Here is a 15,564-nt window from a genome sequence, read left to right on the forward strand (position 1 = left end):
ACCGAAAGAAGGAGAGACATAAGTATCTGTATACCAAGGTTCAGAGACTGTCCGAAGCAAAACTGAAGGGAAGCATTTTTGTGGGTCCGGATATTCGGAAACTCATGAAGGACGTGTTTGAAAACAAAAATGAAAGCGGCTGAGAAAAGGGCTTGGGATTCTTTTAAAGAAGTCGTGAAGAAACTTCTAGGTAACAACAAAGATCCAATCAAGATTTTTCTTGTTTATCGCGCGTGTAATGTAATTTCACGCATGTTTTGTGCAAAATCCCTACATGATGGTTAAAAATAGCAGTGCTTTTTGAAATTAGGGCATAAGAAAACATAAGAATCAGTCATTGCATTTGAACAATTTTCATAAACCCAAATTTCGCACACCTGTGTATAAGTAATATTCGGTACTCCGGAACTGTGAAGAGGTGCTCGAGTAGGGTTCCCATCCAGGATAGAAAAAAGAAATGGAACTTGGCAATCAAGGGAGGTATGCAACAAGAATGAAATTGTATTCACATTGGTCTAATTGGATTGTGAATAAAATGTCATTCTTGTTGCAGACCTCTCCTGAGTTCCGAGTTCACTTACGGTATATTAACATTTAATAATTTCCCATGAGTCCCCCTCATATACAGTAATAATGGCCCCAGTATCACTGATGTGAGCGGGTGGTCATGTGACAGTAGGTATGCAACTTGCAATCATGTGTTGACTACACATTTTTGGCTTCTTTCAATTAGTTACATAGTTACATAGTTACATAGTTATTAAGGTTGAAGGAAGACTATATGTCCATCTAGTTCAACCCATAGCCTAACCTAACTTGCCCTAACATGTTGATCCAGAGGAAGGCAAAAAAAACCCATGTGGCAAAGAGTAAGCTCCACATTGGGGAAAAAAAATTCCTTCCCGACTCCACATACGGCAATCAGACTAGTTCCCTGGATCAACGCAATATCAAGGAATCTAGTGTATATACCCTGTAACATTATACTTTTCCAGAAAGGTATCCAGTCCCCTCTTAAATTTAAGTAATGAATCACTCATTACAACATCATACGGCAGAGAGTTCCATAGTCTCACTGCTCTTACAGTAAAGAATCCGCGTCTGTTATTATGCTTAAACCTTTTTTCTTCCAAACGCAGAGGATGCCCCCTTGTCCCTGTTTCAGGTCTATGATTAAAAAGATCATCAGAAAGGTCTTTGTACTATCCCCTCATATATTTATACATTAAAATAAGATCACCCCTTAGGCTTCGTTTTTCCAAACTAAATAGCCCCAAGTGTAATAACCTATCACTTACCGTACCTTCTATTAAAAGACCACAAACTTGTCTAGATAGACTGCACATTTTTATCCCAAACCTGGACAACCTCTTTAAAGGGGACCTGACAGGTGATACATGCTTCCCAAACCATGTCAGCACATACCAGCCACTGCCTGTAGCATGTCAGCCATGTGTGTTTAGCTCTGCAACCCTGCTCCTGTTTCAGAGAAAAACATACTTTACCTAGGTGTCAGGGACAAAGCCGCGCTATTGACTAGTTGTACAGGTGGGTCCCCAGCGGCTTCTCCCCGCCCGCTGACAGTGACTGACAAGCCTCTGCCCACGTCTGTGTATTATTCAGATGAGTAGAACAATTCATTGTTCTTAATTTCATGAGGTAAGTGGGGTCTCCCTTCTCAGATTAAAAATAAAGTCTCTAGAAAAAATGGTTTCTGGAGATGTCTGTGAACACTTACTTATGCAGCTTCTCAGAATTAGGACATGTAAATACATTTAGCTTATTGATCAAAGTAACCCAAAATAATGTCAATGTTACAGCACATAGAAAGGTTCACGCTTACCAGTACATGGAAATTGAGTTGCTGGCACTGGCTGTGTCCACTTGTGGCTCTGATGGTCTTGACAAAGTGCTTGTCTCCTCCAATGTCATCAATCACAGCACGAGGAGTGTATCTCTTCTCATCAATCGTCACATTGTATTTAATGGCTAGAAGTACATAAAGAGCAATAGTCGTATAACGATATCGTGAGACATTCAAATACTTTGTCCGTATTGTATTCCACAAGAGCTATTAGAAATGGACACTACATAGATATTGGGTTTAAAGCAAAAAAACTTCACTGACCAACACTTTGTCCTTGGAACTGTGGAGCTTTGAACCCTGGCGAGAAGCAGACAAATGCCGACATACATGTGGCTTCCCGTCCATTTCTGCGACATTCTTTGCTAAAAATGTTGATCTTAGGTGGCTCAAACCTGATGGTTGCATTGATTTGAATAACGCTGCGAGTCCTGAACAACACACATACAAAATCAGAAATTACTGCTTTTTACATTACACTTTAGTCAACCCTTCTAACAAAAAAATTATGTGCTGATTTTTTTTTTAATATAATTTTATAGGTGGTCAGATTTCCAAATCACTGAACATATTTTGAGTTTGTGCTGACACTTTTAGAGTTTACACTTAGTCATAATGTATTCATATTTAATGGACAGTACTATGACCAGTTCAGGGGACCTGCAATGGGGAGCGATTGGGCCCCCCACATATGCAAATGTTCTGAGGGCTGGTGGGAGGATTCCATTGTGTCTTCCCAGACATCTGACCCTTGAATCTCTTTGATTGTAATTCGGTTAGGGTTTATTGACAATATCCTGATTTTACGGACAAATACGGTGGAATTGTTTCAGGAATTTGTTTGTAATCTGAATATCAACAAGATAGGCCTACGCTTTACTTATGAGATTCACAAGGATGCCATCTCCTTTATGGATCATAAGATTTCTAAGTCAAAGTTTTATCATAGCTATTCTTACTATTGAGACTCAGACTGGCCCACGGGGGAACAGGTGGATTCCCTGGTGGGCCCCTGCAGGAGTGAACCCTCCATCCAGCTACACGAGCAGTGTTTTGCATAATACACCATGTACAGACAAGGACGGCATCTCGTCATTCATGTAACAATTCTTATTGTATAGAATCACAGGTAAATGTGTGACAAGAATCAGATATTACAAGTAGTTAGAACAGTGGGCTTTCAGAATCAATGTCACTGGTGGCCCATTGGCACACCAGTCCGACACTGTCACCAGGTCATGTGACTGGAGTGCACCAACATGTGACAATCACTATTAATAATGACTGATATAAATATGTAATAGACATCATAGCACTTATTGGTCTATGATTAGCATAGGATAGCATTGAAATCTGACTACACGCAGGCCATATTTATATACATAATGCAGGTCCCTAAACATCTATGTTGCTTACCAGACAGTCTTTAACCCCTTAACCCCCAGAGCTTTTTTCAGTTTTGCATTTTTATTTTTCGCTCCCCTCCTTCCCAGAGCAATAACTTTTAGATTTTTTTTGTCAATATGGCCATGTGAGGGCTTATTTTTTGTGGGACAAGTTGCACTTTTGAACACCATTGGTTTTACCAAGTCATGTACTAGAAAATGGGAAAAAAAATTCCAAGTGCGGTGAAATTGCAAAAAAAAGTGCAATCCCACACTAGTTTTTTGTTTGTCTTTTTTGTTAGGTTCACTAAAACTGACCTGCCATTATGATTCTCCAGGTCATTACAAGTTCATAGTCAAATAAATAAGGCAGCACTCTGTAGCGCCAAAACCTTCAAACATGAAAATTGAATTGCATTACTGCACTAGAAATACACAGTATAGTGCAGCTCCCCCATACACAGTATAGTGCAGCTCTCCCACATACACAGTACAGTGCAGCTCCCCCACACAAAGTATAGTGCAGCTCCCCCACATCCAGTGTAGTGCAGCTCCCCCCCACACACACATTATAGTGCAGCTCCCCCAACACCGTATAGTGCAGCTCCCCCCACACAGTATAGTGCAACTCCCCCACACACAGTATAATGCAGCTCCCCCATGCACAGTATAGTGCAACTCCCCCATACACAGTATAGTGCAGCTCCCCACACACACATTATAGTGCAGCTCCCCCAACACACAGTATAGTGCAGCTCCCCCATACACAGTATTGTGCAGCTCCCCCACACAGTATAGTGCAGCTCCCCCACACACAGTATAATGCAGCTCCCCCATGCACAGTATAGTGCAACTCCCCCACACACAGTATAGTGCAGCTCCCCCACACACAGTATAGTGCAGCTCCCCCCACACACTATAGTGCAGCTCCCCCCACACACAGTATAGTGCAGCTCCCCCACACACACAGTATAGTGCAGCTCCACCCCACACACAGTATAGTGCAGTTCCCCCACACACAATATAGTGCAGCTGCCCTCACACACAGTATAATGCAGTTCCCCCACACACAGTATAGTGCAGCTCCCCCCAACCCACAGTATAGTTCAGTTTCCCCCACACACAATATAGTGCAGCTTCCTCCAACACACTGTATAGTGCAGGTGCAGCTCCCTCAATACACAGTATAGTGCAGCTCCCCCCAACGGACAGTATAGTGCAGCTCCCCCAACACACAGCATAGTGCAGCTCCCCAACACACAGTATAGTGCAGCTACACCAACACATAGTATAGTGCAACTCCCACCCAGCACACAGTACAGTGCAGCTCCCCAATGTACAGTATAGTGCAGCTACCCTAACACACAATACAGTGCAGCTCTCCCCAACACACAATATAGTGCAGCTCCCCCAACACACAGTATAGTGCAGCTCCCCCCAACACACAGTACAGTGCAGCTCCCCACCAACACACAGTATATTGCAGGCGCAGCTCCCCCAATACACGTATAGTGCAGCCTATACACTCACACACACAATACTCACCCCTCCTGCTTGTTCCCCCCGCTGCTCCAGGCTCTGCTCCGGTCTCATCGGCTCCACTGCTGATACATCATGGCGCATGATGAAGTGCAGCTCCCCCAACACACAGCATAGTGCAGCTCCCCAACACACAGTATAGTGCAGCTACACCAACACATAGTATAGTGCAACTCCCACCCAGCACACAGTACAGTGCAGCTCCCCAATGTACAGTATAGTGCAGCTACCCTAACACACAATACAGTGCAGCTCTCCCCAACACACAATATAGTGCAGCTCCCCCAACACACAGTATAGTGCAGCTCCCCCCAACACACAGTACAGTGCAGCTCCCCACCAACACACAGTATATTGCAGGCGCAGCTCCCCCAATACACGTATAGTGCAGCCTATACACTCACACACACAATACTCACCCCTCCTGCTTGTTCCCCCCGCTGCTCCAGGCTCTGCTCCGGTCTCATCGGCTCCACTGCTGATACAGCATGGCGCATGATGAAGTCACGTCATCGCACGCCCGCTGAGTCACAAGCAGAGAAGGAGTGATGGTAGAGGGAACGTCTGATGCTCTCTCCTCTATCACTGCTTTCAACTGTATCGGCGTTAATGATACCGATAAGTTGAATGAGCGATGGGGGTGGCGCCGGGCCACATAGTGGTCGTCCGCGTGCACCAGAAGAATTAAAGGGCCAGCGGCCAAAAAAGTGCAATGTGGCTGCGGGACGGACGTACCCCACCCTTGCACTATTGGGTTTACATTGTATATAACCTTGCCAATTTTGCAATTTCACGATTAGGTAACAATCAGCTATAAGTCAGAGTTTTATATGAATTGTCCACACTGTGATATATTACTATAAACAAATCTATAGTTATCCTAGTAAGGTACATATGCATAGGGTGTGTAGGACGAATAGTTGTCTGGTTAAGTATATTTATTTCTATGCAAATTAGACTCTGTTTTATTTATAAATGTAATCACCAGCTACCAGGAATTAAAGTATAATGGATGACCTGCCCCAATTTGGGCAGATGCGTCCAGACAGTGATTTAGGATAGTAGTAGTATAGAAATTAGAAAAATGTTTGAAAGCCATGTTATTTTATTTAATGGCAATGCCGCTTTTTTGTACTTATTTGTGCAGTACTGCAATTTTGTTGATTTGATACTTTATTTATTTGGTGTTTGTTCAGTCTATTTTTTCTTCTTCTTAATAATTAATAATTTTTATTTATATAGCGCCAACATATTCCGCAGCACTTTACAATTAAGCGGGGACATGTACAGACAATAAATTCAGTATAAGTTAAGACAATTTAAACAGTGACATTAGGGTTGAGGTCCCTGCTCGCAAGCTTACAATCTACAAGGAAATGGGGGGACACAATAGGTGAAAAGTGCTTGTTATTTCAGGTCTGGCAATTATAATAAATAGGGATTGTCATATAAAGCTGCATGATCCGGTCATCAGCCCGTGTGTTTAAGTGCAATAGTCAAGTATCAAGTGCAGTTATCGTGTGTATGGAGGGTGTGGAGACAGATGAATAGTAGGGTGCAGATTCACATGCAGATAATGTTTGGAAGGAGGGAACAGGACAAAGTTAGTTTACTGAGTAGTTGATGTGGTAGGCTTGTTTGAAGAGATGGGTTTTTAAAGCGCGCTTGAACAGGTCGGGCAAGGTATCAGTCTGATCGTCTGGGGAAGTGCATTCCAGAGAGCTGGCGCAGCACGAGAGAAGTCTTGGAGACGGAGGTGCGAGGTTCGGATTACGGGGGATGTTAGTCTTAGGTCATTTGTAGAACCATTGTAGAACCAATCATTTATCTAATGATAAATGATTAAAAGTTATATTTTATCGAGTCCTTGCAGTTTCAGTGCATTGCTCTTTAGTACAATTGGGGTTATCAGTACAATGACTTCTTGTATAGCTGTATATAATGATTAGTAATCTCATCCAAGTGGTGACCACCGGTAATAAAAATGTTACAATTTGCCTCCATCGTACTGTCAAGGGGTTGGAGGCAGTTCATTAGTAGACCCCTTCTCACCCCAAGTCCCCTATCAGAGGAATGGTCTGATTTGTTGGCAGGTACATCACTGACTTAGAAGGAAAAGGAATAAGTAAAAGTAAACTAAGAACATATTTAGGCTTCACACAGCTATCTATCTATCTACAGGATGAGCTTACCAAAGCAACACTGCATTTCCCATGGAACCCACTGCCAGATCCACCAGTCCGTCCTCATTCATATCCATCTCACAATGAATATTGCAGCCAAAATATTCAAGTTTGGAGGGCAGGTCTGCAGCAGCAATACGCTAGGGTGAAGGAACATAGCAAACATGAGTAGAGCAGTGGAAATGCTGCAACATTTTTGAGAAAATATACTTTTAAATGGCAGCCTTGGGCAATGTGAGCAGTACAACTAATCCAAAATGTAGGTTTCTCACTGCCACATTCCCCTAGACCAGTGTTCCCCAACTCTGGTCATCAAGAGATACCCACATGTCATTTCCTTAGTATTGCACAGGTGATGGAATTGCTGCCTGTTCAGTTGATGCATTATTCAGGTGATGTGGTCAATATTCTGTCCTGGCCATTGCCAACACAGGGAACAGCTGATGGGCAAGGGTCCCGGCTGTCACATCCCCACTTATCAGACTGCCGTCACACTAGCCGTATTTGGTCAGTATTTTACATCAGTATTTGTAAGTCAAACCAGGAGAGGGTGATAAATGCAGAAGTGGTGATGAGTTTCTATTATACTTTTCCTCTATTTGTTCCACTCCTGGTTTTGGCTTACAAATACTGATGTAAAATACTGACCAAATACTGCTAGTGTGACGGCAGCCTCAGACTTTGATGACCTATCCTATGCACAGGCCATCAATGTTAAAGTCCTGGACAACCCCTTTAATCAGCTAACAGCTTCCCTTTAATATTACAGTATTTTTTTTTTGTTCTTTTGGCATTGTGGTAATTACTATCCATAAACTAAACTTAAGGCTCCCGTACACATGGGTCATCAGAATAATGAAATAATAAAACTGTAAAGCATCTTTTACTTCTCACCTGTTTATATCTTTTCAAAATATTCTTCTTAAATCCATGAAATATGTAAATTGCTCCTTTGTGATCATCTTCAAGAGGCGCCCCAACAACCACATCATTGAAGGAATCCTGGTTAAGATCTGGCACTGCAGTTATGGCATATCCAAACCGAGCGTTCTGTGAGCTGTCGATGTCCTGAAGAACGCCATCGGGAACAAAGTGCTTCTGGAACAAGAGCAGAATGCTGGCACTAGAATAGGTTACCAGGTGTAATTCCATGGCAGAACTACATAGAAAATGAGCCAGACCAGTAAGGAGACCAAGAGCTTTACTTTTCAACCTTAGTGCTGTTGGTAAATTGTTATTGGATTAAATTAGCGTAGACATGTTTATCTGCATTCAGTGTATTCAGGAATATCATCATTGTGTGCTGTGGTGGCCCCTGGTTTGCACACTGCTGAGGGACCTCAATATAATACATATGCCACTTTATCATATCAATGCTCATAAGAACAAAAGGTAAAAAGCAGCCTAACTACTCTGCCGGCAGCTTATCTCCAGGAGAACAATGTGATCGGCCATCCGACATCTCGCCCGACAATTAGTTGGCCGGCTCTCCCATACACATGGGAGTGTCAGCTGAACCCATCAATAATGATGGCATTAGGCTAATCTGTATAAAGACCTATAGGTTTTTAAAATTTTCCATAAAAGGCATGTTTAATAGAATGACAGCATCTTATTTTGGGACCAATCTTAGTCTGGTGTACATTGTTCCCACCAGAAGACACATGCATACCTGTGTGTAACTACATTCCTAATTATGGCAATTGCAGACACAAGGTGACATGTTTTCCCAAGAACAAAAGTTCGTTTTAATCAATAGACCTTGGACTAATAATAAGTTCCACAATTGGATGTGTTAAAATAAAATGTTCCTGTATGGTCAGACACAACCATTACACAGTACACAGCAGGAAAAGTAAAGAGTGGCCACCACCCAAAAATAAATAGAAAAAAGGGATCAGCCTTATGCATATAAAGGTAATCATAAAAAGTGAGAGAGAAAAGGGTATGCAAAAACAAGCGATCACCAAAAAGTACAAGTACAAAGATCTTTTATTAAATCCTGGACAACATGTAGGGAAACAAGTCAAAAACACCTAAAAAAAAGCCAATCATGGCTACCAAGAACCACACACCAACAACAGCCTCTAACATGGCTATTGTAGGTCCCCAAAAACTAGATGGTAGGCAAAACTAGGGAGCACCACATATAAACCTGAGCAATAAGGTGCAGTAGTGTCAAGCTTCAAAGTACACCGAAATAAGTATATATACAAATTTAACAGTTGTTAGAAATACCTATGCATGTATGCATAGGCAATAGGATGGCATATGGGCATAGGGGCGCCAACTTCATACAAAATGATAAGTATTGTTTACACCTGTCCTTTGAATTTGCTTACTATCCTCTTTGATATGTTAGGGTACGTGTCCACGTTCAGGATGGCCGGCGCTTTGGAAGGAGCGGAAAACTCGCTCCGCCCAAAGCTCTGCCCCTTCTGGGGACGCGATGATGCCGGATGTGTTCATTGCACACATCCGGAATCATCGCACCCCACACATAGGGCCCTGTGTTATACCTTGCGGCGGCGCAGCGGCACCGCAAGGTAAACGGACATGCTGCGATCTAAAAAGACGCGCTGCATGTCCGGAATCGCAGGGCCACCGGATGCGTGTTACCACGCATAGTGGAGACGGGATTTCATGAAATCCCCTCCACTATGCTGTAACATCTGGACGCTGCGGATTGAACGCTGCGGCTCCACGCAGAGCTCAATCCGCAGCTAGTCCGGATGTAAAATGGCCTGTGGACACATACCCTTAGATACCTCTTTTTTGTACTTTTTGTGACATTCAACATGACAACTTACAGGATGTAAATTATTTGGGACCTTGCATATCCAACATAGTGTACTTACTGAATTGGACTTACTATTTACCCGATAACAAAGCAAAACACTTGTTTGTTGGGTGAAATTATCTTTTTTGCAGCATAAAAGATCATCGTTCTTGACAGTGCAAGTTCTGTTCGCACAGTACGGTGCACCACCGAGAACAATGATCCTTTAGGCTGCACAAAAGATCATTTCACAACCCGTCAATGACAGCCTATCTGCACTCAGAGATCTAGTATAGATCTCTCAGTGGCAGTGCACATTGTTTGCTTAGACAGGCAGTCAAACGACCGCCCACTGCTAAAAGTTTATCGATTGGGGGTCTTCATGATGGAGCCCTTTTTTCTTTTGTGTTTCTGTTTTTCGCTCTCATTCTTCACAGATCAGTAATTTTCCAAGTGTGGTGAAACTGCAAAAAAAGTGCGATCCTACAACTGTTTTTTGGATTTTTTTTTCCATTTTCACTAAGTGCTAAAACTGACTTGCCATTATGATTCTCCAGGTCATTACGAGTTCAAAGACACCAAACATGTCTAGGCTCTTTTTTATTTAATTGGTGAAAAAGAAATCCAAAGTTTGTAAAAAAAAAAAATTGCGTCATATTCCGAGACCTGTAGCATCTCCATTTTTCAGGATCTGGAGTCGGGTTAGGGCTTATTTTTGCGCGCTGAGCTGCTGTTTCTAATGATACCATTTTGGTGTGTATACGATCTTTAAATCACCTGTTGCATTTTAATGCAATGTTGCAGTGACTAAAAAAGTTTTTTTTTTTCGCTGCGCCATTTCCGATCGTTTAAATTCTTTTTATAGCTTGATAGATTGGACAATTCTGAACGCGGCGATACTAAATATGTGTATGTTTGAATTTTTTTATTGTTTTATTTTGAATGGGGCGAAAAGGGAGTGGATTTAAACTTTTACATGTTTTAAAATTTTTAAATATTTTTAAAAACTTTTTTTTTTTTTACTTTTTGCATGCTTGGGAGACTAGAAGCTGCAGTTGTTTGATCACCTCTGCTATACACAGGCGATGATTAGATCGCCTGTATGTAGCAGAAATGCACACTTGCTATGAGTGCCGACCATCAGGCGGCGCTCATAGCAATCCAGCAGTGACAACCATAGAAGTCGCTGGAGACCTCTGGTTGTCATACTGACCCATCGGTGACCTGCAATCATGTGACGGGGTCACCGATGGGCAAGATTTCCGGCGCACTTCCCAGAAGCACTCGTTAAATGCCCCTGTCAGAGACTGACAGCGGCATTTAACAGATTAACAGCCGCGAGTGGATCACGATTCCACCCGCGGCTGTTAGAGGCAAATGTCAGCTGTTCAAAACAGCTGACATGTGGCAGGAAAGATGTGGGCTTACCGCCGGAGCCCACATCAAAGGGGGAGACACAACATGTGCCGTACATGTATGGCAAATGTCATGAAGGGGTTAACGTGCTGCAGGTCGGTCTGTGTAAATGGACCAAGGCAGATGAAACAGCTCTTTCAGCATTGAATTTGGGAGAAAAGGAAGCAAAATATGGAGTATATTACAAAGGTTAAAAATTATTCAAAGACTGATCAACAATTAAATAAAAAAATGCTTAGCTACTGGTATATTAGGCTACTTTCACACTAGCGTCGGAATCTCCCCGTCGCAATGCGTCGGGGAGAGATTCCGATGCTAGCGTTTAGCGCATTGCACAATGGAGGCAGCGGATGCATTTCTCCGGCGCATCCGCTGCCCCATTGTAAGGTGCGGGGAGGTGGGGGCGGAGTTCTGGCCGCGCATGCGCGGTCGGAAAAAGCGGTCCATCAGGAGCAAAAAAACTTTACATGTAGCGTTTTTTGCTCCCGACGGTCCACAGAAGCACGACGCATCCGTCGCTCGACGGATGCGACGTGTGGCAATCCGTCGCAAATGCGTCGTCAATACAAGTCTATGGGGAAAAAACGCATCCTACAAGTACTTTTGCAGGATGCGTTTTTTCTGCAAAACGACGCATTGTGACGGATTGCAGAAAACGCTAGTGTGAAAGTAGCCTTATGTAACAATTAATAATCTTTATTTTTATATAGCACTAACATATTCCGCAGCGCTTTACACACATTATCATCGCTGTCCCTGTTGGGGCTCACAATCTAAATTCCCTATCTGTATGTCTTCGGAATGTGGGAGGAAACCGGAGTACCTGGGGAAGCCCACGCAAACACGGAGAGAACACACAAACTGTTTGCAGATGTTGTCCTTACTGGGGTTTGAAACCAGGACTCCAGTGCTGCAGGGCTGCAGTTCTATCCACTGCACCACCGTGCTGCCTCAATCTTTCCTTTGGAAACACATATTTGGTTCCTTGAAATAGTAAAAGGAATAATTTAAATAATTTTGTTGACCAGGGCATGAACACTTATGGAGGCCAGATGACATCACAAATATGTCTCTACTAAAGAGCATGAGAAATATGTGCATGGAGAAGATCCAGCAAGCGAGGAAATAATTTCTGTCTGGTTCAAAGCAAACCTGTCAACCATTTATACATATCATATGTTTAAGTACAAATAATAATAAACTGTTGGAAAATTTAAATTTAGCAAAAGAGACGAAACATGGAATTGTAAGGAGCCGGGCTTCTTATTCATAATGAATTGCAAACTAATGAAGAATATGTTCCCGCTGTAATAATAAAGATCATTATTATATCAACATTTTAGTAGACTCTAAATAAATGATCCTGCAGCGTCCCAGAGTCCTGGTTCGTTGCAGTAATGTCGTTCTTCCACCTGGGGGAGTGATGTTACGTCTGAAGGCAATGAAGGAAATCTGCGGTCCAGGTATCAAAGCCACACACACACTTCATACGCCAGTCCACCAGGGGGAGCTAAGAGTTCTATCTATTAGGCCACTCCTCACATAGGGTAAAACTGGAGGGTTGGTTAGGAAGTTAGTCAGTATCAGAAGGAGGAGAGGAGAGTTCCTGGCTGGGGACCGACGAGGAAAGGTCTCCCGGTCGAGCTGGCTGGGGTGATCCCTGGTCAGATCCAGACTGAAGTCTGAGGAGGAGAGAAAGAAGGACACGGAGCTGCGCCTGCAACCCATGCGGCAGCATCCTAAGAAAGGACACGAAAGGAATTGTGCTGTAGTGAGTGAGAAAAGAAGTCATAGCAGCAGGAGTGAAACATCACTGGGAGACCAGCTAGAAGCAGGCTGCCTCCATCTGAAGCGCAGATCCGGTGGCCAGAATACCGAGGGAGTAAAGAGCTCTATGCCGTTACTTCAGAGACTGGCAGGGCAGTTGATTCCAAGTTGGCTGTCCGACCTTTTATACCTAAGAAGACACAGTGGCAACTTGTTGGGGTCGGGGTGTCTCTAGGTTCCCTATAAACAAGCCTCAGGCCATCAGTCATACGGGTTTTGTCCTATCCGTACCATCTGGGGGACAGAGAGAAGTAACAACAGTGAGGACCTTATGGTAGCTTCTGCAAGTAGGGACCTACTACGTTACTGTGCGCAAGGGGAAGGCTATTGAATTCCTCCTGGACAAGGGGACTCTGGATTTGCCTTCAGACCGGCCGGACTCTGCCTACCCTGTGGTCCCTACTCTGGACTGTGGATGCTGAACCTTCAGTAAAAGGTAAAGAGACTGCAACCCCTGTGTCCTCGTTATTCACTGCGCCTTGCACCATCCACCACCTACACTCTGGGAAGCCCTGGGGACATACTTCACCTGTGGGAAGGCATGCCATCTAGCTGCCATAACATCACCCCAGCAGACCCCTAAGCAGCATCGGCCACCCTGACCGAATACCACAGGCGGCGTCACGAACACTATCCTATACATCACTTTTTATTGGACGCCCCTCACAGGGCCACGGACCGGGTCAAGCCACCGTGACATCCCCACCGAGCGCAGAAGAAGGGCCCGGATCCGAGTACCCCATTTCCCTACCGTGGGGGCGATCCAATCCCATCTTATTTTACAGTATCCTTGGTTAAAGCACCACTCAGGCGTGTTTTTTTATTGCAACGTTGGAGTGGTACCACTAATCTAAATTCCCTGCCCCTAGTGTTATGCTTACCAGCTGCCATCTTCATCTTTTATCCACCGGTCCAGTCAGTCTCCAGTAGTTTGTAACCTGCAGAATTGCTCCAGTGCTTGCTGGGTGATCCAGAAGTCACAACTCAATGTAAGTCTATGAGAGGCAGAACGAGGCCAGAACGAGGATCTCATAGACTCACACTGAGAGCTTGTGTCCGTTAACTCTGACTTCCGGTCAGACAGAATTTGGGGTCACTAGAAGGCCGTGTAAGATTGGAGCGGCGCCAGGAACAGATGAAGACGGTGGCTGGTAAGTATAAGACTAGGGGCGGGGAACTTAGATTAGTAGCACTACTCTAGAGATTACTGTATATTCTCGAGTATAAGCCGAGAAATTCAGCCCATTTTTTTAGGCTGAAATTACCCCTCTCGGCTTATACTCGAGTCATACCCAGGGGTCGGCAAGGGAGGGGGAGCTGCAGCTGTCTAATCATACTCACCTGCTCCTGGCGCGGTCCCTGCACGTCCCTCGCTCTCCGGGCACTGACATCTTTCTGTATTGAGCGGTCACATGGTACCGCTCATTACAGTAATAAATATGGACCTGACTCCACTCCCATAGGGGTGAAGCTGCATATTCATTACTGTAATGAGCGGTACCATGTGACCGCTCAATACAGGAAGAAGCTGTCAGCGCCCGGAGAACCAGGGACGTGCAGGGACCGCGCCAGGAACAGGTAAGTATGTCGGGGCAGTGCGCTATATTCACCTGTCCGTGTTCCACCATCGGCGCAGCTCCGTCTTCCGCGTCCTCTGCAGTGATGGTCAGAGGTCGCGATGATGCGATTAGTGTGCGCGCTGCCCTCTGCCTGAACTTCAGTGCACAGGATGCGGAAGACGGAACTGCACCGACGGTGGAACGCGGACAGGTGATTATAGCAAGTGCAGGAGGCCTGAGCAATGAGAGGTGAGTATGTAAGTATGTGATATTTTTTTTTAATCGCAGCAACAGCATATGGGGCATGATAGTCTATGGAGCATCTTATAGGGCCATAATCAGCATTTGTGGAGCATTATACGGGGCAAATGTGTCTATGGAGCATCTTATGGGGCCATAATCAGCATTTGTGCAGCATTATATGGGGCAAATATCTCTATGGAGCATCTTATGGGGCCATAATCAGCATTTGTGCAGCATTATACGGGGCAAATGTGTCTATGGAGCATCTTATGGGGCCATAATCAGCATTTGTGCAGCATTATACGGGGCAAATGTGTCTATGGAGCATCTTATGGGGCCATAATCAGCATTTGTGCAGCATTATACGGGGCAAATGTCTCTATGGAGCATCTTATGGGGCCATAATCAGCATTTGTGCAGCATTATACGGGGCAAATGTGTCTATGGAGCATCTTATGGGGCCATAATCAGCATTTGTGCAGCATTATATAGGGCAAATATCTCTATGGAGCATCTTATGGGGCCATAATCAGCATTTGTGGAGCATTATACGGGGCAAATGTGTCTATGGAGCATCTTATGGGGCTATAATCAGCATTTGTGCAGCATTATACGGGGCAAATGTCTCCATAGAGCATCTTATGGGGCCATAATCAGCATTTGTGGAGCATTATTGTTATGATCTGGTGATTAGGGAGCGACATGCGTCTAGCTCTGAGCAGGTGGCAACTATACTGACCGCAGTCCCTAAGCTCAACACAACACTAGA

General features: G+C 44.2%; 1 protein-coding gene across 1 annotated transcript in view; it reads right to left on the reverse strand.

Annotated features, from left to right (window-relative positions):
• Positions 1-15,564, reverse strand: part of ITGA11 (integrin subunit alpha 11) — a 276,560-nt gene that overhangs the window by 76,360 nt on the left and 184,636 nt on the right. The window contains exons 14-17 of the mRNA XM_069766420.1: positions 7,866-8,069; positions 6,981-7,111; positions 2,129-2,295; positions 1,844-1,989 (exon numbers count right to left, since the gene is read on the reverse strand). Of these exons, the coding sequence (XP_069622521.1) occupies positions 1,844-1,989; positions 2,129-2,295; positions 6,981-7,111; positions 7,866-8,069 (648 nt within the window). The remainder of the gene's footprint in view (positions 1-1,843; positions 1,990-2,128; positions 2,296-6,980; positions 7,112-7,865; positions 8,070-15,564) is intronic.

Source organism: Ranitomeya imitator, chromosome 4, assembly GCF_032444005.1.
Source record: "Ranitomeya imitator isolate aRanImi1 chromosome 4, aRanImi1.pri, whole genome shotgun sequence".
In the NCBI taxonomy this organism is placed as follows: domain Eukaryota; kingdom Metazoa; phylum Chordata; class Amphibia; order Anura; family Dendrobatidae; genus Ranitomeya; species Ranitomeya imitator.